The sequence below is a fragment of the Drosophila kikkawai genome, chromosome X (assembly GCF_030179895.1).
Source record: "Drosophila kikkawai strain 14028-0561.14 chromosome X, DkikHiC1v2, whole genome shotgun sequence".
Classification (NCBI taxonomy): Eukaryota; Metazoa; Arthropoda; class Insecta; order Diptera; family Drosophilidae; genus Drosophila; species Drosophila kikkawai.
In genome coordinates, this window is record NC_091733.1 from 10,489,683 (window position 1) to 10,512,856 (window position 23,174).

At 44.8% G+C, this 23,174-nt stretch overlaps 7 protein-coding genes across 8 annotated transcripts; 3 read left to right on the plus strand and 4 right to left on the minus strand.

Annotated features, from left to right (window-relative positions):
* Positions 1 to 1,452: 1,452 nt before the first annotated feature.
* LOC108083611 (nose resistant to fluoxetine protein 6-like) lies at positions 1,453 to 5,692 on the minus strand. Of its 2 annotated transcripts, none has more exons than XM_070288126.1 (8): positions 5,592 to 5,692; positions 3,801 to 4,428; positions 3,364 to 3,736; positions 2,911 to 3,300; positions 2,628 to 2,844; positions 2,358 to 2,539; positions 1,822 to 2,293; positions 1,453 to 1,749 (listed from the first exon to the last, which is right to left on the minus strand). In XM_070288126.1, the coding sequence occupies exons 2-8, from the start codon at positions 4,105 to 4,107 to the stop codon at positions 1,507 to 1,509; spliced, it is 2,184 nt and encodes a 727-aa protein (XP_070144227.1). In that variant the 5' UTR covers positions 4,108 to 4,428; positions 5,592 to 5,692; the 3' UTR covers positions 1,453 to 1,506. The 2 variants fall into 2 exon arrangements, with proteins under 2 accessions (XP_070144227.1, XP_017034972.1); XM_017179483.2 differs by lacking the exon at positions 5,592 to 5,692 and adding an exon at positions 4,573 to 4,686.
* A 460-nt stretch (positions 5,693 to 6,152) lies between these two features.
* Positions 6,153 to 6,626, minus strand: LOC108083338 (mitochondrial import receptor subunit TOM20 homolog). Its single transcript, XM_017179082.1, has one exon. It carries the CDS (start codon positions 6,624 to 6,626, stop codon positions 6,153 to 6,155), a length of 474 nt encoding a protein of 157 aa, XP_017034571.1.
* A 259-nt stretch (positions 6,627 to 6,885) lies between these two features.
* On the minus strand, positions 6,886 to 9,526 carry LOC108083339 (nose resistant to fluoxetine protein 6-like). The gene is made up of 8 exons (XM_017179083.3): positions 9,218 to 9,526; positions 8,793 to 9,150; positions 8,657 to 8,730; positions 8,386 to 8,588; positions 7,999 to 8,328; positions 7,766 to 7,938; positions 7,236 to 7,689; positions 6,886 to 7,170 (listed from the first exon to the last, which is right to left on the minus strand). The coding sequence occupies exons 1-8, from the start codon at positions 9,522 to 9,524 to the stop codon at positions 6,928 to 6,930; spliced, it is 2,142 nt and encodes a 713-aa protein (XP_017034572.1). The 5' UTR covers positions 9,525 to 9,526; the 3' UTR covers positions 6,886 to 6,927.
* A 2,758-nt stretch (positions 9,527 to 12,284) lies between these two features.
* Positions 12,285 to 16,081, plus strand: LOC108083340 (nose resistant to fluoxetine protein 6). Its single transcript, XM_017179084.3, has 10 exons — positions 12,285 to 12,836; positions 12,916 to 13,682; positions 13,752 to 14,106; positions 14,168 to 14,244; positions 14,308 to 14,513; positions 14,573 to 14,685; positions 14,745 to 14,961; positions 15,022 to 15,194; positions 15,255 to 15,720; positions 15,779 to 16,081. The coding sequence occupies exons 2-10, from the start codon at positions 13,409 to 13,411 to the stop codon at positions 16,007 to 16,009; spliced, it is 2,112 nt and encodes a 703-aa protein (XP_017034573.1). The 5' UTR covers positions 12,285 to 12,836; positions 12,916 to 13,408; the 3' UTR covers positions 16,010 to 16,081.
* Positions 16,082 to 17,503: 1,422 nt separating this feature from the next.
* Positions 17,504 to 18,974, plus strand: LOC108083543 (uncharacterized). The gene is made up of 4 exons (XM_017179388.3): positions 17,504 to 17,712; positions 17,811 to 18,380; positions 18,442 to 18,595; positions 18,649 to 18,974. Exons 2-4 carry the CDS (start codon positions 17,934 to 17,936, stop codon positions 18,825 to 18,827), a joined length of 780 nt encoding a protein of 259 aa, XP_017034877.1. The 5' UTR covers positions 17,504 to 17,712; positions 17,811 to 17,933; the 3' UTR covers positions 18,828 to 18,974.
* Positions 18,975 to 19,440: 466 nt separating this feature from the next.
* Positions 19,441 to 20,451, plus strand: RpS10b (Ribosomal protein S10b). Its single transcript, XM_017179389.3, has 2 exons — positions 19,441 to 19,534; positions 19,791 to 20,451. The coding sequence occupies exon 2, from the start codon at positions 19,792 to 19,794 to the stop codon at positions 20,272 to 20,274; it is 483 nt and encodes a 160-aa protein (XP_017034878.1). The 5' UTR covers positions 19,441 to 19,534; position 19,791; the 3' UTR covers positions 20,275 to 20,451.
* A 589-nt stretch (positions 20,452 to 21,040) lies between these two features.
* On the minus strand, positions 21,041 to 22,789 carry LOC108083542 (sin3 histone deacetylase corepressor complex component SDS3). Its single transcript, XM_017179386.3, has 4 exons — positions 22,600 to 22,789; positions 22,384 to 22,492; positions 21,575 to 22,289; positions 21,041 to 21,509 (listed from the first exon to the last, which is right to left on the minus strand). Exons 1-4 carry the CDS (start codon positions 22,673 to 22,675, stop codon positions 21,423 to 21,425), a joined length of 987 nt encoding a protein of 328 aa, XP_017034875.1. The 5' UTR covers positions 22,676 to 22,789; the 3' UTR covers positions 21,041 to 21,422.
* Between the last annotated feature and the right edge of the window lie 385 nt (positions 22,790 to 23,174).

Genomic DNA, 23,174 nt, shown 5'->3' on the forward strand with positions numbered 1-23,174 from the left:
TCAGAGCTAATTTGGGTTGTGAATATTTAAAATTATATTTAACTTAATCGCAAAACTGTCGTGCTCTTGCAGCCTTATGTTCTGCGGGATCTAGCCACTTGCCAAGTGATTCCTGTTTGAAGGAGGGTTAGGTATGTACTATATACCCAAGAGGAGCTTGGTCTTCGATGGTTTGATAAGGTAAAGAAGCTTTCTTAAGCTTGCAGAGAAAGTCATCCACATGGTTTAAATCCCTTAAGGTAACCTTGCCAGAAGAATCATCCAACATTGAAAAAGATAAAAACTGAAATGGATCCGGCTGAACATTCATTAACGTCACACTAAACCTGATCCCATTTACTGATAGTAACTGGATTACAGTTAAATAACAATAATAATAGTCACCGAATATAAACGAAATTCCCTCCTAATCTGATCCACCAGGAAGCCCTATCTTTATCTATCGAAATTGCACCATTTAAAGATTGCTTTCGGTTTTATTAAAGATTAAATGCTTTCTTATCGACTTGACTAGCGCTTGAACTTAAATTTACAATACAAATAATACAATTAAAATTATTATTAAACAAACAAAATAATAATAATACGAGGGTAGGCTGATAAAAAGTCGGCCTTACAAAGAAAATACGTTTTTTTTTAAATTTTTCTTTTTTATATTTCAACATAATCTCCTTTTAGACGTATGCACTTGGACCACCGATCCTCCAGTTTCCCAATACCTTCTATAAAATAGGATTTGTCCAGGTCCTCAAAATAGGGGTTTGTTTCACAGACTACCAGTTCATTTTACTGAAATTTCTTACCCCCAAGCCATTTTTTTAAGTTTGGAAATAAATAATAGTCACAGGGTGCTAAATCTTGAGAATAGGGTGAATGGGATAGAATTTCTTAGTGCAATTCACACAATTTCGACATGGCGACAAAGCTCTTGTGAGCGGGAGCATTGTCCTGGTGAAACAAAACTTTCTTCTTCGCCATGTGCGGCCTTTTATTTCTTCAGCTCCAAATCAAATCGTCCCAAGATATTGGAATAGTATTCTCCCGTAATTGTTCTGCCTTTTTCCAGATAATCCACATGAATTACACCTCGGGAATCCCAGAAAACCGTTGCCATCACCTTATTGGCCGACAAACCGATTCTTGCCTTTTTCGGTGCCGTTTCTCCAGTTGAAATCCATTGCTTTGACTGTTCCTTACTCTCTGGTGTATGGTAATGAATCTAGATTTCGTCAACAGTCACAAAACGACGAAAAAATTCGTTTTGGTTTGCGCAATCTGCAAGCGGTTGCGTGACAGCACGATATTCGATTTTATTCATATTATTTCGTCAATATGAAAAGTGAATGCGTTAAAAGTCTCGCCAAAATTACCTGTGTTGATAAAACCGCATGAAACTTTCACAGTAATCAGCTAATAGAAAACACTAATCGAATAAAATATTTATGAATTAAAAAACAATTTTTTTCTCTGTTAGGCCGACTATTTATCAGCCCACCCTCGTATTTATTAGCCTGCAGCTGTCTTCGAGGTAACCGCTTCTGTATCTTCAGTCTGGGAGAACTCTGGGCGCTGGGGCTCCTTCTGCTCCTCATGTAGCTCCTCTTGAGCCGGTGCAGGTGGCTGCTTCCCTGGACTCTTTCGACTGGGCATTAGCAGCCCCTCCAGGCCTCCCAGCGGAGCCTCCACGACCACGTACATCACATAGGCCATTAAGAGGGTGAAGCCAAAAGTGGCCCAGAAGTTGCACATCTGTGAAAATAGAAAATCGGAATTTAGTGGATAAGTAGTCTTGCCTTTGACCACTGGCTCCCTCACACTTACCACGTCGTAGTCCGAGAAGTAAGTATTTGATCGCACGCGCCTGTGATTCACCTCCTGGATGAAGATGTGCCAGACGTAGGCGGAGTAAGACAGCCTGGACAGTGGCTGCCACAGTGGCGAGGAGAGGAAGCTGTTGGCCAGGCCACCGTATCCCTGGACGCAGGCAAAGACCACCCAGCAGAGGGCCAGGGGCCAGCCGATGCGGGTCAGGGTGTAGTAGAGCGCTCCCTCCAGCACCGTGGGTGAGGGTCCCAGCAACTTTGCATACGGGAACATGGCGAAGAGCGAGGTGAAGATCATTGCCAGGCAAAGTAGCCATCCGGTCCACACGGCCAGCCCGTTGAGGCGCAACTGCTTGCCGCGGACCAGGTGCATGAAGTAGCCAAACAGGGTGCCCACCAACCAGGGAGCTGCATGCGTGTGAGTCGCAGAGTAGATCTTCTTGGCCACGTCCGGAAGCTGACCACCATTCCTGCGGAAAAAGGAGTGGTCAGAGGTCAAAAGAGGGGCAGTGAATCCTCGGAGGGGGGGCTTACTTGAAGAGAATCTTATAGTCGTTGGTCATGATGGTGGCAAAGAGGCAGGCGGAGAGCAGCAGCATGACCAGGAGGATGGCTGCGGCGCCCTTCTTGCCCCACTTGTAAAGCACGATGAGCAGGATGGGTGCCAGGAGGTATAGTTGCATGTCCACGGCCAGGTACCAGGTGTGTTCAAGGCACTGAAAGCCGAAAATGAATACGGGTAAAAGAAGACTCTAGGGTTTCCTCTAAGCGGGACTCCCTTTCCAGATCCCGGCGCAAACTCACAACATCAGTGGTGGCATAGTTTTGCACGTAGAGCAATGTCCAGTACCAGGTGTCCTTGCACAAAGAGTAGTCAAAGAAGCCGGCTTTCTCGTACATAGGACCAGCGGCCAAGAGCGGCAGCACCTTCATGTAGACAAGGATGGCCACTGCAACGATTGGGGTGAGGCGCAGGTAGCGATGAAGGTACATCAGAGGCACATTCAGCCTGCCCTTGCTCCTGTGCAAAATATAAGAGATCTCTGGGTTTAGTCAAGCCCCGAGAGACTCCTCATTCCATACTCACTTCTCCAGAGCTCGAAGGCCAATTGCCACGAGCAGGAAACCGCTGAGGAAGAAGAAGGTGTCCACCGAAAATGGAGCGAAGAGGATCAAACTGGAAAAGGGCTTTCCCATCCATCGAAGGTTGTCCACCTGGTTGATGGCCATAGCCATGATATTGATAATGTACTCGTGCCCGAGTACCACCCAGATCAGGGACAGGCAGCGCATGCCGTTGAGGCACTGGATCACATTGGGAGTCGCCTTGGGGTCCACGATGGCGAACAGCTCGCGGGAAGTGGCACGGGCCGAGAAGACCTTCACCAGCCGGGGAAGCTTGCCCTGATCCGGGCACAGGAAGTAGTCGTAGAGAGTGCACAGCGCCACCACGGCACAGAAGATGGACAGGAACACACTGGCGGAGGCGGAGGTCAGGGTCAGTCTGGGTGAGGAACAGAGGAGGATCAGAGATACTCACATTGTGAAGATGGTGAGACCGTCGAGGGGATCGCTCTCGCTGGTCTGGCAGGACTGTTCGTTGATGTAAAAGAGCTTGTCGAGGTCGCCGGTGCCCAGGAGACGCTGGAGGAGCTGCTTCAGGAAGACCTCCATGGTCTCGGCAGAACAGGAGGAGGGAAAGCACACGGCGGTTTTTATGTTGGTCTCCGCCAAGAAGTCCGAGTTGAAGCCCAGCCACTTGGCGATGGGCAGTTCCAGAAAGCAGTATTTCCCTTTTATGTGGTGCGTCTCCGAGATGGTTCCATCCACACGGAGGCACTGCTCATAGTTGCCCATGTCGACGCGGTTACCGTATAGGAAACCCGAGGGCTTGCTGCCCCACGAGTCCAGCACTGCGTTTGGAGAGATTGTTGAATTCGGGACTGGATGAGGACTTAACTTATGGGTTTTACTCACTGGAAAGGGCCCACAGCTTGGGCGAGGCCAGGCTCCCCATGAACTGGGCCAAGTCTGCCAAGCACACCAGATCCTGCTGGTTGAGGCGTCCATCTAGGAGATGGAGATCGGAGGCGGAAATGTTCCGGAACTGGCGGTAGAACTCGGGACCCAGGGAGGGCAGCTCCAGGAGCCGTTCGTAGCTCGCATTGGGATGGCGGTGATAGGTGTCCTCCATTGGGATCTGGCGGGTCGGAAGAGTGGCTTGCGCCACCGCCGCCAGGCAAATGAGGAGGGGGAGGGCTGCTCTAGACACTGAACTGACCATCGTTCGATTTTCCCCGTCGGTTTGCAATTGTTTTCTAATCACACGTCAATGTCCCATTTATATGGCCAATCGAAGCTCGGCGTGTTCCCCCGAATCGTGGAATCGTTATCTCCGCCGCTGAACAAGTTACTACGAATAGATTAACGTGCTGGCAAACGTTTCTGTAATCCTGCCGTGTTTTTATATCGGCTCCCGATAATCGGAACTGGCGAAGCCAAGGTCCACTTCAGGCACGAGCAATCACCAAATTTTATTTTAGATAAGCCCCCCTCGGTGGAAGGCATCTCAAAGCATCCACAAGAGCCACCAGATATTGGGATTCTAGGTCAAATTAAAGTTCAGGTAAATGAACGCAGTGGGTGGGTTCCTTCTGAGAATTTAGTATACCCTTTGCAGGATATTATAATTTTAGTTAGAAGTTTGCAACGCATGGAAAAATGTATGTCCTATAAAATATATGCATACCATATATACTTTATCAGTTTCAGCAGCCGAGTCGATCTAGCCGTGTCCGTTTCTGCACCAACTAGTCCCTCTGTTTTAAAGTTATCAAAATTAAACTTTACAAATAATTTTCAGACGACTCTCACTAGTATATAAGTCTACTATATCTTATAGTTGCCATAGAAACGATCGTACAATTTTTAGAAAAAACAAGAAAGGAAGCTAACTTCGGCACGCCGAAGTTTGTATACCCTTGCAGATTGGTTTCGATGTTTATATTATAGATTTAAATGCTGAAAAGACTCACAAAACAGTGTTTCATTACATTTTACCTATACTTATTATGTTTACAGTTTGACACTTACAGTTTTACATTCCCAGCTTTACATATTTTATACATTTACCGATCGCTTCTATGGCAGCTATAAGATATAGTTGTCCGATTTTTATGAAATTTATACCAAAATTCTAGAATAATAAAAAAAGCGTATATCTCAGAGTAGATAAACATACGTTGAAAAACAACGAAGCAATAATTTTTTTCCTATTAATTTCCCGATCGTTCCTATGGCAGCTATATCATATAGTCGTCCGATTTTCATAAAATTTTTACCAAAATTCAGAAATAATATATAATGGCTACATCTAAAAAATTGTGCAAAAATATTGAAAAACAGCAAAGTTATAATATTTTTTCGAAAAATATATCGAACATTTGTATGGCAGCTATATGATATAGTCGTCCGATCCGGCCCGTTCCGACATATATAGCAGTGAGAGCATATAGAAGACTATATGCAAAGTTTCATTCAGATAGCTTTAAAACTGAGGGACTAGTTTGCGTAGAAATGGACAGACGGACAGATGGACAGACGGACAGACGGACATGGCTAGAACGACTCGGCTGTTGATGCTGATCAAGAATATATATACTTTATAGGGTCGGAAACGTCTCCTTCACTGCGTTGCAAACTTCTGACTGAAATTATAATACCCTGCAAGGGTATAAATATAAAAAATATATGCAAGGGTATACAAACTTTGGCGTCCCAAATTTAGCTTTCTTTCTTGATAATAAATCACACAGAAACAAGATGAACGAACCCCGATATGATTGATAACTTGTGTCCAGGCTATCACAGAATCGATTGATTGGGTGACTGGGATTCTTGGAAAACTATAGAAACCTCGCTGTGTTCATATCTAGCGAAAACTGGATTAATGTCACCTGTTGCTCCTGCGGAAAATCAAAATCAGGCATCTCACGGGGAAACCCTTCATCAGAGACTTGGAATTCAGAAACTTTTCACAATTTCTTTATTAAGGCCAGTCAGAGGGGGGTTTTAGGGTGATAATTTCTCAAATTTACGTAGCATATTCAATTCGCGGTAAGTGCGAGATTACAACTGTTTTTTATAATGACTCAGATAGCTGCAAGAAGGGTGAGTCGGAATCGGAATAATAAAGCGGCGATGAGCAATGCAGCTGGCACAGGCCAGAAAATGCATTGCTGGGGCCCTGATAAGGCCAAGAAGTCCAGAACGGGGGGCACTTGAAGTATCTCAATTTGTACACAAATTCAACTTGCCTTAAGCCTCCCCTTAGATGTCGTGGGTGGAGCTGCAAGTCCTGTCCTCGCTCCAATCCTCGGTCCCAGCATCGCCCATCACCTGCAGCGCCTTGAGCTTCGATATCAGCAACTCGAACATGTGCGTTGGCAGATTGGCCTGCAGCGCCTCCATCACCTTGTCCGGCTGGGCGCACAGGGCCACGGCGTTGGCAAAGTGGCCGAGGCCCTCGTCAACGCAGCCCTGGCCTATCAGCTCCTCCCCCGAACGCATCTCGCTGATGAAGTAGGCCTCGGGTGAGACCTGCTTGCCACCGTCCCGGGGCCCAATTGGAGATGAGGTCCTCGACGATGACGACGACGAGGTCCTCATGCGACGGCGGCGCTCGTACAAACGCTTCCGGAAGTCAGGGCTTGAGCGACGCTTCCGGTCAAAGTAGACGCAATAGCCCAGGACCAGAGCAACGGACAGGCCGAGGGTCAGGGAAATGAGCATTGGTGGCGCCATTTCCAACACGAATTTTGATTAAAAAACAAAGAAAGAAATTTACTAAAAGTTTGTAAAAAGCGACAGCTTCAATATCGGTTTTTTGTGGATGGCGTGCAGTTGTTTCGAAAGTCTGAGTAATAATAACTTGTGGAATTTCACTTAATATTGACCTGGTATAGACTCTGAAAACAGGGCCAACTTGTTGACGAAACAATGTATAGTATTTAAGAATTCCTTATTCATAATGTATAATCCTAAGCAAAAAAAAAAAGGAAAGTGGTAAGCCTAGGTTAACATAAATTCGCATTTAAAAAGAGTCTCAATGAAGCGCCGGAGGAGCTTCAGCTTCAACTTCAGCTTTTTTGGGTTTATCTGCTTTGACTGGAGCCTCCTGGACTGCAGCTTCCCCTGCTAGAGATGGCGCTTCCTTGGGCCTGGGATTCTGCTGACTCTTTGTGGGCAGCAGGAGACTCTGCAGATGGGCCAGCGGCGCCTCCACAAGAATGTGCATGAGGTAGGCCAGCAGCATGGTGAAGCCAAAGTCCGACCAAAAACGCAGCATCTAGAGGGCATGGAACATGTTATAAAAATATCAAGGAGACAGAGAAACTGTGGATCCAAACTCACCACTTGGTAGTCACTGAAGTAGGTATTGGTGCGCGTTAACCCCCCGTTAAGGCACTCGATGAACATGTGGAAGATGTAGGCGGAGTAGGAGAGCTTGGACATGGGCTGCCACAGGGGTGAGGAGAGCAATTCGCTGGCCAGACCCCCATATCCATGCATGCAGGCAAAGACCAACCAACAGAGGCCCAGCGGCCAGGCAATGCGGGTGAGGGTCACATAGAAGGCCTCCTCCACAATGGGCAAAGTATTTTGGCCATAGACCGCGAAGATGCAGGTGGCCAGCAGGGACAGACTCACCAGCCAGCCCACAAGGACAGCCAAGCGGCTAAGCCGGAAGACCTGACCCCGCTTGAGATGAAGGAAGTAACCGAAGAGGAGGCCAATAAGGTAGGGTGAGGCCCTGGTGTTGGTGGCGTAGTAAAGCTTTCGCATGGACTCGCCGCCCTGGGCGCCACTGAAAGAGAGAATTAAAGAGAGATTCCCAGTTTAGACTCCTTTCCTTTGCCACCTTTTTATAAAGTAAAACTTACAGGGACAGATCGTTGATAACCATGATGCTGAACAGGCAGCAGGCCAGGAGCATTAACAGGACAAAGATCCCAGCGGCCGCCTTTTTGCCCCACTTGTACAGGGCAATCAGCAGGAAGGGGGCAAAGATGTACAGCTGCATGTCCACGGCCAGATACCACGAGTGGCTGATGCACTGCAGCAAGTGAGATTATAAGGTAAGTGATATTTTCAAGAGCTCAAAGGTACCACCTACCAGTCGATCGGTGGCCACATTCTGCACATAGAGGAGCGTTAGATACCAGGTGTCCTTGCAGACGCTGTAGTCGTCAAAGCCAACCGTTCCATGGAGAGGACCGCTGCCCATTAGGGGCAGGATCTTCATGTAGATGAGTATGGCGATGGCCAGGAGGGGGGTGAGACGCAGGTAACGAAGCAGATACATCATGGGTATGTTAAGCCTCCCTTTGGTACGGTCCATGCTACGTAGGGCAATCACTACCAGGAGAAGACCGCTCAGGAAGAAGAACGAGTCCACGGCATAGACCCCGTGCTTCACGAACAAACTAAAAACGGAGTCGATCCACTAGGAGAGAACGGGGTTAAGCTAGATGATGATGGAGGAGTAGGTGTTGCCACTCACCGTGAGCACATAGGTCATATTCATGTTGGGCGACATGGCAAAGACCAGGTAGTCATGGCAAAAGACCACCCAAATGAAGGACAAACAACGGATGCCATGGAGGCAGTCTATCACATTGGGATTAGCCTTGGTATCCACTAGACGGAACAGAGACCGAGAGTTGGCCCTGGCCGAGAAGGCTCTGACCACCGGAGGCAGTGACTCTGCGAAGGAAGATTTCCCAAGGTTTTACTCAGTGAATGTCTCCCTGGATCCTACCCTCAATACTCACTTTCATCCTGAACCAAGAAGTAGTCATAGCAGGTGGCCAAGCCCACGGCAGCAGCCAGTATCGAGAGGAGGACTCTGCAAATATTTTTTGTTGGTTGTAAAGATCACCCTCCATCCTTCTTCTGGGGACCACTTACATGGTGAATACAGTGACTCCGTCGTAGGACTTCGACTCCGCTGTCTGACAAGTGGTCTCGTCCACTATCTGCACTCCTGTCCCAATCTCCACGTTCAGCAGCGTCTGGAAGAGCCGGCTTAGCAAGGTGTCCATGTTGGCCGCAGAGCAGGAGGCGGGAAAGCAGAGGGCCGTCTTCATTACCAGCGCCTGGGACACGCTCGGAGCGGGCACAATCTTGGCGAAACAATACTTGCCCCGGACATGGCGTCCTGTGGTGGCATCGGGGTGATCGATGCCTAAACACTCGTCAAAGTGTCCCAGATCCCACCAGTTGCCTACGAGCACGCCAGACGGCAACGTGCCCCAAGAGTCTATCACTGGAAGAGAACCGCTAGCATCAGTTTTATATCGTTTTCGGCGCCACCTACTCCTAATCCTACTTACTCTTTAGCGCCCAAATTTTGAGGTTGCGCAGGTCCTTGGTTAGCACCGCAAAATCCGCCAGGCACTGCAGATCCTGGGCCGAGGGAATTCGCGCATCTTGATAAAGATCCGCCTGGGTGAGATTGGGATAGTGATCGAAGAACTCCCCTGCCAGGCGGCGCAGCTGGGAGAAGGCCATGTAATTGTGGCCATCAATGTTGGCGGCCTGCTGTCCTTGGCTGATGGCACGTACATCGCCCAGGCGGGCCTCCACCCGGACACCAGCCAGGAAGATTATCCCTAGAGTAGTCACAGCTAGGCTAACCATAGTTCCCAGTCCGGCTGTATAGAGCAATTGTTAGGCTCGCTGGAGCTACACGTCTGTTTATACCTTGGCGGTCTGCCCAGTGCCCGCTGCCCCTGCAGATAGGAGCGTTATCAGACTCTAAAATTCTGTCAAGACAAAGCCAGGAATCTCCTCCACATTTTATTGCTTATCGGTTAGTGGTAGCCACAGATTGGTGGTCATTCGTTTACCCGCCTTGGCACGGTTTAGGGGGGTTGGTTAATTCGGTGCAAAACGAACCACTTTTCAAACATTTTTTGTGGCAAAACGGCTAAAGTCAGCTTAATGAATTCAATACCACATAATAACACAATAGATAACCAATTTTTTGTTTAATTTTGTATTGAAAAATATTGAGAGGTCTAGGAGTTATAGGAAATCTCCCGAGTGCCTTAAAAAAAATGTTGGTTTCCGTGTACATCCTAACTGTCCCCAGGATCATCCGATATAAAAAAAAAACATAATGCATTTTTTATAGGATAAGTGTCCCAAGGTTTTTTTTTATTTTTCCAAATTTTTTTTCTCAACATTGGAAGTCAAAATCTCAATTTATGGCAAACAAAATTAGGTTATTTTGTTAAATAAAAAATAAAACAAAATTTTAAATTAAATTATATAAAATAATAAAACTGTTTGCCTAACTTAATTTAAATATTTTCCTATAATTTTATATAATTTTTTGAAATAAACAAAACTTAAAAAATTTAAAAATTTACACCAAACGAACTCCTTTCAACTACGCATAATTTTGTCAATTTTGCTTTGATCAATGTGAAACTTTATCAAAATACTCTCAAGATAATAAACATTTATAATATGAAATAAAAAAAAAAGTACGAAAGAAATTAATTACCATACACACCCTTAAGCCCATCCCAGCTTCAGATTCAAAGCCTTTATGTAATGTGATCTATGGTGGCCACTTGAAGTGGCTACCACTTGTAGTCCTCCTCAGCTGCGCTCTGAGTAATACCACGTATCTCTGGTTATTATCGCCGCATTACCTGAGTCATGGACGCACTGCGAGATTGCCGTGAGGGGCCCAATCCCAATCACTGACTAGGTTCCCAGAAGGTCGCTTCGGTTCGATTGGGATCGCTCTCGGAAATAAATTCAAATTGATACATAAGCAGCCCGGCTATATTCCGTTTAAACGTTTAATCTAAAAGCCGAAGAAATAATTCCGTTTCGGGTTTATTTTTCGGGGAAGTCACTCAATCTGCTTGGTCATTCTCTGATAGCCATATAACAATATTAAAGACGAAGTAATCGCTTTTAAAATGCCAGATAATCTAAACATCCACTTGAGGGAGAACTGTGCTGGCTTTTCATTGGTTTTCCTGGGAACGATGGGTGGGTGGGCGGTGTTGAGATAATCTTGTTATTTAGAAAACAAAACAGAAACAACCGATACTTTGGACTAAAAATAATACCGTTCAGTTATTTTGAAAGGTACTTCAGGTTTGATCGATTGCCTATTGGAAAGTCAAAGAGTTCTTGTATTTAAGAGCAGATATATCACTATTTGTATACCCTTGCAGGGTATTATTATTTCAGTCAGGCGTTCGAAACGCAGAGAAGGAGTCATTTCCGACCCTATAAATCATATATATTCTTGATAAGCATCAACAGCCGAATCGATTTAGCTATGTTCAGAGGGAGACAATTTTTTAGCATTTTTTTTAAATTAGATAAGGGGTTACATCGTTAAAATTGTCAAAAAAAAATTGCCTAAAAATGAAATTAAAAAAAACCCTAAAAAAAACTAAAACAACCCCGCTTTGGGAATTTAATTTAATGCATTTTTGACTTATACATAAATCTGGGTTTTTATAAAAAAATATATAATATTAAGAATAAATATTTAAATTGAAATCGGCTTGCAGATTTATTAACCTTTCAAAAATCAACCCAGAGCAGCTTTCCGAATTGAATTTAAGGCAATGAAAATGAACCTATTCATGGCGTTTCAGGCTTCTCTTTATTTTCTTTGGTTACCTAACAAAATATATTGCGATTAAGCCCTCACAATTGTAACAGCGGATTTTCGTTCTCTCAGTACTAGGCTTTAGTTATAGATTTTTTTTAGGTTTTGATTTTTCGAAGAATTATATAAAATTATGGATAAATATTAAAGTTTAAGTTAGACTCTGAAATGGTCGAAGATGACGAACGCAAAACTAAGAAATATATCAAAAAATTAACAGAAAAATGAAATATGACAAAAATTAAGATTGACAGAACAAAAAAGCAAGCAACTCCGCCTAACGTGGCGACTCAGAAACGGTAGAGGATGACGACAAGACGAAAAATGGGATAAAAAGAAATAATAAAATGAATCAGTTAACAAAATAAAAATATATATAAATAAAACAAAACGAGAGGCCTCAAGACTCTTGACGAGACTGATAAATATTAGTCGCTTCACATAATGTTGTAACTCCGAAATGGCAGAAACTAATGAACGCATATTGCGATACAACAAAAATTAATTTAAAAAATAAATATTTAAAAAAAATGAAGAAACAAAAAAACAACGTGGGGACTCAGAAATGGTAGAGGATGACGACAAGACGAAAAATGTGATAAAAAATAAATAATAAAATGAATCAGTTAAAAAAATAAAAATATACATATTAAAAAAAAGAAGCTCTGAACAGCTCAGGAGTCAAGACGAGACTAATAAATATTCGTCGCCTCACCTAAGAGGTGGACAAAACATTGAAGTATATTCGATGCTCTCGATGTTTCAAAAACGCTTTATCATCGATAGCTCCAGCTCTCATATGATGAGCAAACTGCCCCATCTTTACAATTAGAATCAAGGACTACTTGATCTGAATTTTTGGAACCTTTCTTGTTCTAAAAAATCTTGAGAGGCTATCTTAATCCGTTCCAGAAGGCTTTGAGTTTGTTGTCATACTATTTTATTATTTATCAGACCCGTCGAGAGGGGTTCCCCTGGGCCCGCGTTTTTCAAAATGGGCCTGTGACGGACACAGCCGATATTTTCTTAGAGAAGAGAGCAAGCCCACACATAGTATCCTCCGCACACTACTTGGCGGATTTGCCTCCGAATTTAAATAGAAATTAAAAATATATGAAATAATGCTTCTGTTCCCACTATTTTGTTAAATTTCAAGTAATAATTTGGCCTTGCATAAACACAGTAATAATAAAACCGGACCAAAGTTTAAAATCCTGATTTCCCGTCAAGATATTGCCCAGAGTTAATTCAGTGGAATATTTTGTTCCTGGAAGTATTTTTATTTGAATTTAAACTGTACGCAACCGGTATGTATGCGCACTTGTGCTGAGTACTTATGCGGAAATCTAAAATATTTAATAAAACAATCTTTTGAATAACGATAAGCTCGGCGGGTTCAAGGAAGAAAAGGGTTCCGTCACGACTTCTTGGGCAAGTTCGCATTACAAGTTCACCCTAGACGCATATATTGTCATCTATTAAATAGTAGCTTTATGGCTTATACTAGTATCAAGGTGAAGCAGCCTTTCTTCAGACGATACTTGCCAGCGCAAAGTCCAAGTAGGCCCCGAAAGATACCATTACTCAGTTTTGGGAAAAATGACTTTAAGGCAAAAATCATTTAGTACAAAACATTTCCACCCAAATGGTCTAGACTTGCTTTGTTTTTATTATGATTAGAATTATCGCCTTTCGGAAGAAACTTTCGGGTGTAGTGGGACATATCCCTGAAAGATTACAGAGGTTGATTACAGCGATTCCTATTCCGATTATGGTTCCGATTTCTCTGCTTTAACATTGATAAGCCAAAGCAATATAAAAAGGCAGGGGCGACAACTGCTGTCCAAACCAAGACTTTCATCACAACTGACCAGTGGACATGGTCAACATGGGACTACTTACACCGCTCCTGCTGCTGAGCACCCTGGCAGTGGCCAGCTGCACCTCTGTACCTCTCGAGACTTCTGCCGAAGGCTACCAGACTGCTTCCCGGCTGGGGCGCCTGGGTACGGAGTTCTCTGATCACTACCAAAACATAACACTCGATGACCTGGCCCGGAATCGACTGCCCTCGGCTGAAGATCTAAAGTGCCTGGCGGACCTCACACTGCTCACCAATGACCTCAAGTCCCTGAAGTTATGGGCTCTCAAGAGTAAGTCCGAATAGAGATCCTTTAGAAAGCCAAGAATTTCCAATCTAAAACCCGAGTAATCTTTCGTAGTGATCGACTCGTGGGGCTCAGTACCCTCGGGCATCATTGCCGGCAATCTCATCGATTTGGGTAACTACGACGAGTGCCTGCGCATAGACCATGCCGTCACCAGCGGTCACAGTGTCAAGGGCAAGTACTGTTTCGCCAGATTCCCCATCCTGCCGAGCGTTTCGCCGCTGTTGTCCCTGAAAACGGCCGTTTGCTTTCCCGCCTCCTGTTCGGCCGAACACATGGACACGATGCTACGCAGACTGTTCCAGAGTATACTCAACATGGAGCTTAGCACGGATGAGGCGCTGGTTAGTGAGGATACATGCCACACCGCCGAGAAGAAACCATACGATGCCCTCACCATATTTACCATGTAAGTGCCTCAAAAGAACCCTGAATCCCTATCTTGAATTATTACATTAAAACACTTCCAGAGTGGTGCTCTCAATACTAGTTGCCCTGGTGCTCCTGTCCACGTTGTGTGACTACTTCCTGCCCGGAGATAAAGAGAGTGAGTAGTCAATCTTTCAAACCGGTAGCCCTTGCCTATCACGCTGATCTTTCTTCCCCTCAGATCAATCCCTTAATCCCTGGATCAAGGCCTTCTCGGCGCGCGCCAATAGTCGAGTCCTCTTCCGACTGGTGGAGCCCGGAACCAACCCGAATGTCATTGACTGTCTCAACGGCATCCGCTGCCTGTCCTTCATCTGGGTGGTTTACGGACACGTTTATCTCGTCAATGTCTTTGCTCCCAATCTGAACTACGTGGACTGGAACACGGTTAGTTGGTGAAGAGTTCCTCAAGTTTTGTGCTAATGTCGTCCTTTTCCCTTCGACAGTGGCGCAAGTCGGCGTACAGCATGTTGTTGCAGCACGCAGCCTACTCGGTGGACACCTTCTTTTTCCTCAGCGGCCTGCTCCTGGTGGTGATCGCCCTTAGAACCATGGATAAGTAAGTATTGCAGGCTCTTATCCAACTTTGAAATGGCCACTGAACTTCTTTGCTTGCAGGACCAAGGGAAAGTTGAACGTTCCGCTGATGTACCTGCACCGCTACTTGAGACTCACGCCCATCCTGGCCATGGCCATCATCGTATACATGACAATCCTTCCGCGCATGGGCGATGGCCCCCTCTACGGATCCATAAACTTTGATGACTACGCGCAGTGCAAGGATACGTGGTTCTGGTCGCTACTGTATTTGCAAAACTATGCCACCCATGAAATCGTAGGTTTCTTCAGGTCATACGCATTGGACTTCTCCAGATAACGATTCCTCTTGTTGCAGTGCTTGGGACATTCCTGGTACCTGGCCGTGGACATGCAGCTGTACATCATCGCGCCCCTGCTCCTGATCGCGCTCTACAAGTGGGGCCGGAAGGGGGCCGCCATGATATTCGTGCTTATGCTGCTCCTGGCTTCTTGTCTCTTCACCATGATGATCCTCAAGGACCTGTCGCTGTAAGTAGTTTGTACTTGTATTAGTGGGAAGGAGTGCTAACGCTGTGATCCCATTTGCAGGCTGAATCCAAAGAACGATTCTATGAAAAAGATTTACTTCTCCACTCACACTCGGGCCTCGCCCTACCTCATTGGAATCCTCTTTGGCTACTTCTTGCACGTCAACCGAGGCAGGTCCTTCAAGCTCAGCCGGGCAGCTGTCCTCCTGGGCTGGCTGGTCAGCCTGGCGCTGCTCTTCACCTGCCTATTTGCTGTCTTCCCCTATGCCAAGCACCAGGAGACACCGTCCACACTGGAGGAGGCCTTTTACCTGACGCTAACGCGCATCGCCTGGCCGCTGGGCCTCTGCTGGCTGGTCTTCGCCTGCATGCAAGGATACGGCGGTTTGGCGAACAGCTTTCTTTCATCGCCGTTGTGGCAGCCGCTGTCGCGACTCTCCTACTCCGCCTACATCTTCCACATGTTCATCGAGAGCCTGAATGCCGGCCTCACGCGCACCAACACCTACTTCAGTGACTACCAAGTGGTGAGTTCCGTGTCCTAGTATTCCATCTGTAAATTGGCTAACCGTGATTTCATCGCAGATGCTCCGCTTCTGGGGCGATTTCGCCTTCACCGTGCTCCTTGCCTTCGCCGCGTACATCCTGATCGAGGCGCCCTTTGGCAACCTGGAGGGCCTTCTGCTGCCTGCCAAAAAGCCCGCGGTTCAGGCTAAGGTAAAGGTGCAGCCAGTTGGAGGTACGGACGCCGTCTCGACGGTGGCTGCTCCGCCAATCGAACAGAAGTCGCCACTTCCTCCGGCTAATGGTGTTTAAAGAGCCTGCAAACAAATAGATTAAGATTTAGATTACTCTAAGATTATTATTACGTTAAGGGTTTTTTGTTTTATTTTTTAATTAATTATTTATTTAAAATAAAATAAAATTTATTTGAAATTAAATTGCCCAGGAAACACAAAAAAATGGGGTTCATTAGGAGAAAACTAAGACTTAAGATATTTTTCCTTAATAAATTAACATTTAAAGCTTCAGGCCTGTAGTACAGTGTTGCCAGGTGATGAGCGCCCATATAAGCTAGTTTTTTGAAAAAAATAAGCTAGAATAAGCTAATATTAAAAAAAACAAGAAAGGAAGCTAACTTCGGCACACCGAAGTTTGTATACCCTTGCAGATTGCAATTGGATCATTAAGAATCGAGCCATTCTCGTTAAATAATTAAAAAAAAAAAATAAAATATTTACAAGTTGTATATTTATATATAGCATAAAGAAATGCTGAAAACACACACAAAACAAAGTTTCATAACATTTTACTTATACTTATTATGTTTACAGTTTGACGGTTACAGTATTACATTCCCAGCTTTACATTTTCTCTACATCTACCGATCGCTTCTATTGCAGCTATATGATATAGTTGTCTGATTTTCATAAAATGTATGCCAAAATTCTGAAATAATTAAATAAGCTCGTATCTGAGAGTAGATGAAAATACGTTGAAAAACAACAAAGTTATATATTTTTTTTTTATTAATTTCCCGATCGTTCCTATGGCAGCTATAAGACATAGTCGTCCGATTTTCATAAAATTAAAACCGAAAATCTGAAATAATATAACTTGGCCATATCTCAAAAATTGAAATATTGAAAATATAATATATATATATCCTATAAGCATAAAGTATTTTTTAGGCAAGGTGTACGTATGGCAACATTTCTCACTCCAAATGATTGGTGGTAACACTTCAGACAACATATAGATCTTCGATGACACTATCAATTAGAAATTAATTCACGATCATACGAAATTATATGAACAAGCTCCGGTATTTTCATGCCATAAAGTATTTTTTTCTTACAAAACAAACCTTTGATATCGTAAATATATTTAAAGCTAGAATATGCTAGATGAATTTTAAAATAAGCTATATTTCAAGCTATAAGCTTGATGCAAATTTTACAAGCTTTTCCAGTTTCAAATATGCTAGAACTAGCTTACAATAAGCTAAACTGGCAACACTGCTGTAGTAAGACCAATCGGAGCGACAAAAGAGAGAGAGCAAAGAGAACACATGAAAAGAGTACGGATTTCTCGGTGCTGCCATGGTGTTTTGCTTGCGCCGCCAGCAGTTGCATCTTTTTGTTGGTCGCGCGAGTTCCGAAACACGTTCGTCGAACATTCTCTCTCGGTTCGGTTGCAACGGAGCCGAAGGTGCTGCCGAAGTCTATGTTGTTCGCTCTCGAACACTCTACATTCTACACGAGAATTCGACCCCAAGCATGTAAAACTTTGTTTTGACATTTTACTTTGAAGTTCAGAGTGACCACGGGAAAATATCAAACAAAAATATGGCGATTTCGATATTTGGGCAAAAAGTATCGTTATATTTAGGTTTTGAAACACGCCAGACATAGTGGGAAAATCTAAATTGGCAACACTGGTTCCGAATGTATCGATTTTAGTCCTCGCATTAATGTTGCACTTAGTATCTGTACTGCTGCTTCAAGGGCGTTCTATGTGTAAGTATGCAATTCAATTTAGGCGTGCTGTTTATTCGTTTAATTTTCCATTCCTTTTTATGTGTTTTGAATGCCGGCAAAACCAAACACATGCATAGTTGCGTGTGTGTAGACTCAGGGTGGACCTCAACCAGCGTCTATTTGGGTGGACTATGAGCAATCAAAATGTGATGAATTATCGATGAATATCAATCGAATTTAAATTACAAATTTCAAAAGCCATGAATGTTGCGGCGCGAAGCAGCCTTTGGCGCATGGCCAAACGGGAGAGTGAGGTGGCCAATCCATCGCAATCGATGGATGATTATGACGATACCACGTTTGAGCCCAGTTACCAAGACGTTCCGAACAGGACAAGCCATAAATCTGCTGAAGCAAAGGAGGGCTTGTCCAAGGATTTGAACAAAAACATCGGCCTTAGTCAGACTCAGTTCAATGAGCTCTCGCTGGCTCTTAGCTCTGAAAATGGAAGCATTTCCCGACTGGAGCAGAGAATGGATAAGATGGAAACGCAGCTTGTCAAGCTGATCGACACAAGTACCAAAATAATGACAACGGTGAAGAAGCTGATTGACCGTCGAGCGCCACCGAAAACCGATTTTCCCTGCAAGAGCATCGCGGAACTCGATGGCATCGATGCAAAGGTAGCCGCAGATCCACCTAAATATGTAAGTATCACTGGAAGGTAACAAATTCGGAAGGAATTTCTCAAGTATTAACTTTATTCAGATTGAAATGTTCCGGGCAATGCTCGCACCTGAGGGCGTTTCAAAGAACTTGAATAGAATTCTGGCGACCTCGTTGTTGATGGACATGAACTATGCAGGAAGTTGCTATAAAACAGGCCTGACTACATATGTAAACCTAAACAATGCGATATATGGTAAGTGGGCATTTCCCATTTTGAATCAAATCTTATTCTTCCACTTTCCTCAGAGTCACAGCAAGCTGATGGATACACCTTGGAGGACTATGCCAAGGATGTCCGCACAGCTTTTACGAAAATAAAACAAAGAGTATATAAGGCTAAAAGCAAAAGCAAAATGCAACGAAGAGAGGAAATGGGTCTAGACTGTGATGCGGATACCACTGATAAAATGGACTCGACGTCGTAGAATTTAAATTAGATGTATCTTCTTAATTTTGTTAAAGTATATGCTAACCCACTAAACAGTGCTGGCATGATATATGTGTAAAAAATCTTAAAGGCCTAGTTTATTGGTTTAAAATTTTAACTTTAAATATACATATTAGTCTCAGTATTTTTTTAAACTTCAAAAGGAACGGGGAAGAAACATCGACATAAACATCGCACACTAGTTTTCAGCAGGCACTCACATTGATAGTAACTCTATCGATAGTTTGGAAACAATATACATATTCGATCGTCAAATGATTTAAAATGCAGGAAAAATTCAATTTGGGCTTGTATTTCTTGATCCAGACCTTTCAAGTGAGTACAAGCTGGAATATTTACAGTTTGTCTAATTGCTGGAATAAATTTATAAGCCGGTACTTATTGTTTACGAATATTTATTCTTGTATCTTCTGCTTTCGTTTCATGATGAATCCTTTTAAATGAAATATAACTTTTTGCATATGCGAATAATTATTTTGTTATATTATACTTTCGATTTATGAGAAATCTCTTAAAATAAAAAATATATTTTTTGCATATTCTGCTGCGATAGTCTGCGAGCCATCGATAGCGCCGAAACGGCCCAAGCATCGTTACTATCGATAGCGCCATCGGTGTTTTGACAGCTCCACTGGCGATTTTCTTTTCCTTTCTTTCCGGTCTCTGCTCCATAGAAGACGCAAAGTACGTTTAAAGCTGAAAATAATCTTGAAAATGAAGTGAAATCCGACTATGTGAAAAGCGAAACAAACCGCCACTGCAGGCGCCGTGTAACTTTCCGGCCGTTGCAGTGGCCGTTGTGCTTGAGTTTGTTTACGTTTTCGGGTTAATCGCAGAAAAAAGCGCATATTATACCCCTTTCCGAGTCGGGGACAACAACAACCATAACAAAGCCGCCGAAGCTAATTATTTTTTGTTACTTATTTTTTTGTCTGTGCAGCATGTTCATGCCAAAGGCCCATCGTGTCGCCATCTACGAATACCTCTTCAAGGAGGGCGTAATCGTGGCCAAGAAGGACTTCCACGCCCAGAAGCACCCTGAGCTGGAGTCGATCCCCAATCTGCACGTCATCAAGGCTCTGCAGTCCCTGCACTCCCGTGGCCTCGTCAAGGAGCAGTTCGCCTGGAGGCACTACTACTGGTACCTCACCAACGAGGGAATCGAGGAGCTGCGCAGCTACCTGCATCTGCCCCCCGAGATTGTGCCCTCGACCCTGAAGCGTCCCGCTCGCTCGGAGACGGTGCGCCCGCGCCCAGCCGCCGGCGGCCCACGCGGCCCCGGAGACGCCTCCAAGACCGGCGAGGACCGTTCGGCCTACAGACGCGCTCCCGGTGGCAGTGGTGTTGACAAGAAGGGTGATGTTGGACCCGGCGCCGGTGAGGTCGAGTTCCGTGGCGGATTCGGACGCGGTTCCCGCAACTAAGCCACTTGCTGCGTTTCAGTTTTTTTTATGTAAAATTAATTCACAGTAAAGAAACTAATGTTGAACTGAAGATTCCCCTCAACAAAAACAACAAAAAATAAGAAAAAATACATCAGAAATGTGTGTATGTTTTATGATGTGACCATCCAATCCAATTATAAAACAAACGCAAGTGAATCCCTTTTTGTTTTGTGATTTTTGTGTGTGGTGTGGTGTGTGCGCATAGGATCCAGGATTTAGACACATTGGGCAACCTGGTTGTGGCGGAAAAGACTCCCCAAGAAGATGGTTGCCAGGCGGAAGCGAGAAGCTTAAAAGCTTTCCGGGCTCTGGACAAGAGTTTGGTTTTAGTCCATGGAGGATCCCAGTTTGGCAGTTTCACTGAGGATTAGCTTGGCCACTTAATTGTGCAAAATTTGGTGCATGATACCGTCACCCGCGATAATATCTTCATTGAAGAAACACTCATAGCTTGGGCCATGCAAGCTGGCTTGCACGTGCTGGCCAGTTAAACGGGTTTCCCACCAACAGAAGTTTCGTTAATGTAGCTTGGTTTGGGGCTAAGCTGTAAAACCAAGTGGTAATCCATTGAAGTAAGCTCTCCCAGGAGTGCTCGGAGTCAGTCCTCGACAAACCACATTAACCCAGCCGCTTATCTATTTCTTGCAGAAAATGTGAAGTATCTCCCCGACACCTGGTCGAGACCAACAGACCGAGGATATATAAAGAATCAATAAAAACATAGTTTTACATAGAAAAAAATGTGTTTTGTTTTTGTATTTACAAATTGTGTCCCTTAAAGGAAGGAGAACCATTTAGGAGGTAAAACATAATAATTACAAAAAAATCTGAATAATATAAAAAACACATAATTGTGCTAGGCTCGAAATCAATTATTTGCACGATGATGGGTGGTTTGTGGGCCTCCAGAATGAGTCCTCCTCCCTTAATTAAAATGTACACCTAAGCTAAGGCTCCGTCTACAAAGTCACCTATTTCTATATTCACGAAAATACTTTTTCGGGCCCGGGATCTTGAGAGGACCGAAGGCCGGCGACGCTCCGAAGGTCTCTTGGCCGTGCCAGCGTCGGACCAGGGCCAGGGCCAGGGCCAGGAGTGAGATGAATGCGCCCGGCCCGCTGGCGCAGCTATCGACGCTTTATCGATATCTTCCCCTTGGCCAAATGGGACATGTTGATCTTGACCTTGCTCTCGTTGGTGCGCTTCACCCAAACCTGCAGTAGCGACGAAGAGCTCCATTAGAATCAAAGTAGGTATGCAGGACGAGGACAACACTTACCACTTCATTGCCGATGGCTGTGATGGTGGCGGCAAACTTGCTCAGATCCTTCCCCTCCACATAAACCTGCTGGCCCCGACAGAACCATCGTCGTTCGTACAGCAGTTTGTTGTCCTCGATGCGCGTCTCTACGTAACTGTTGTGGGCTGGCGGCTCGGCCAGTAAACTGTGCATCTGTTGCTGCTGCTGGACACCGCCGTACGAGCCGAGGCCGTTCTGCTGCAGAGCATTGGGAGCTAACGGCTTGCCCCGCTGTATGATCTTGAGATCCGACTCGATCTCCTTGTCGTCCAGCTGGTAGACAAGAAGCTGACCGGTGGCGGGCTTCCGTCGCTTTTCGATGACCGGCAGCGGCTCGTTGGGTCGCCGTCGCAGCTTGCGCGTCACTGTTGTCTTGATTTCCATGGAATCGTTGGTTAGCTCGAGGCTATAGCGCTCGTTCTCGATCTGACGCTTGCGGTCCTCAAAGTCTGAGATTAGGTTGTCCTTCAGGTCCATCATCTTCTCGTCATACTCCTTTTGGGCGGCCTTCTTCTCCAGCACATAGTCCCGCTCGACACAGTCGCGCATGTAGTCCTTGTAGATCTCGTTTAGGCGCCGTCGCTCCTTCAACTGATTTTCCAGCTTCTTCACGCGCTTGATGTACTCCGGGTGCACAAGCTGATTCAGCTCCTCCATCTGTTTCTGCAAATTGAGCAGTTTGTGCTGGTACATTCTGCAGAAAGGGGGGAAAATTAAAGTATAAACGGAAAGCTTGCCTGGCCAGCTACTGCATATGGATGTATGTATGTATGTCCATGTGTACTTACTGCTCCTTCAGTTCGCTGTTACTGCCTATGTTGTTGCTGTTGGCGGTGCCATTGGTGCCACCATAACGGTTGGGGCTGCGGAACTCCGTCTCGCTGGCATCGTCCGTGTCTGCAGGGATGTAGAAAATGAAATAGAAGTCGCACAATTAGGTGGGATAGTGGCATGGGAGTGGAGTGGGAACTGGCGGACAGACGCGCTCCCGCCATTGCACGTACCTTCCTCGCTGCGCTCGTCACCAATCGACTCGTCATCGTAATTGTCTCCCGTGTACAGGCTGTAATAGGCGGACATGATATAAAGTGCTGGTGATCGCCAGGACTCCAAATTATGCTGTGGCAATTGTTTATTTTCTTCGCAGCGATGGCCGATGAATACACACGCACACAGATACTCGCCAGTGTGGCCGAATTCGGGCCAGGGCTGCCAACTTTAAAAAATATCGTTGAGGGAAAAATTGTGCTGCAAAAACGTCATCGTACTATCGATAGTATCGATGTCTTGATACATTTTTTAAACATCGATATGAGATTTTTAAATGGCAACATCGATGTTATGTTTGCCGGAAAATTTAAAATGAATCACAGATATCAAAATCAGTTGCAATGCTCTTTATACCCTTTCAGGGTATTATTTTAGTCAGACGTTGGTAATGCAGGGAAGGATTCATTTCCGACCCTATAAATCATATATATTCTTGATCAGGATCATCAGCCGAATCGTTTTAGCCCATATCCAGAAGATACAAAAATTTTCGAAATTTTTTTTAAATTTGATAAGGGGTTACATCGTT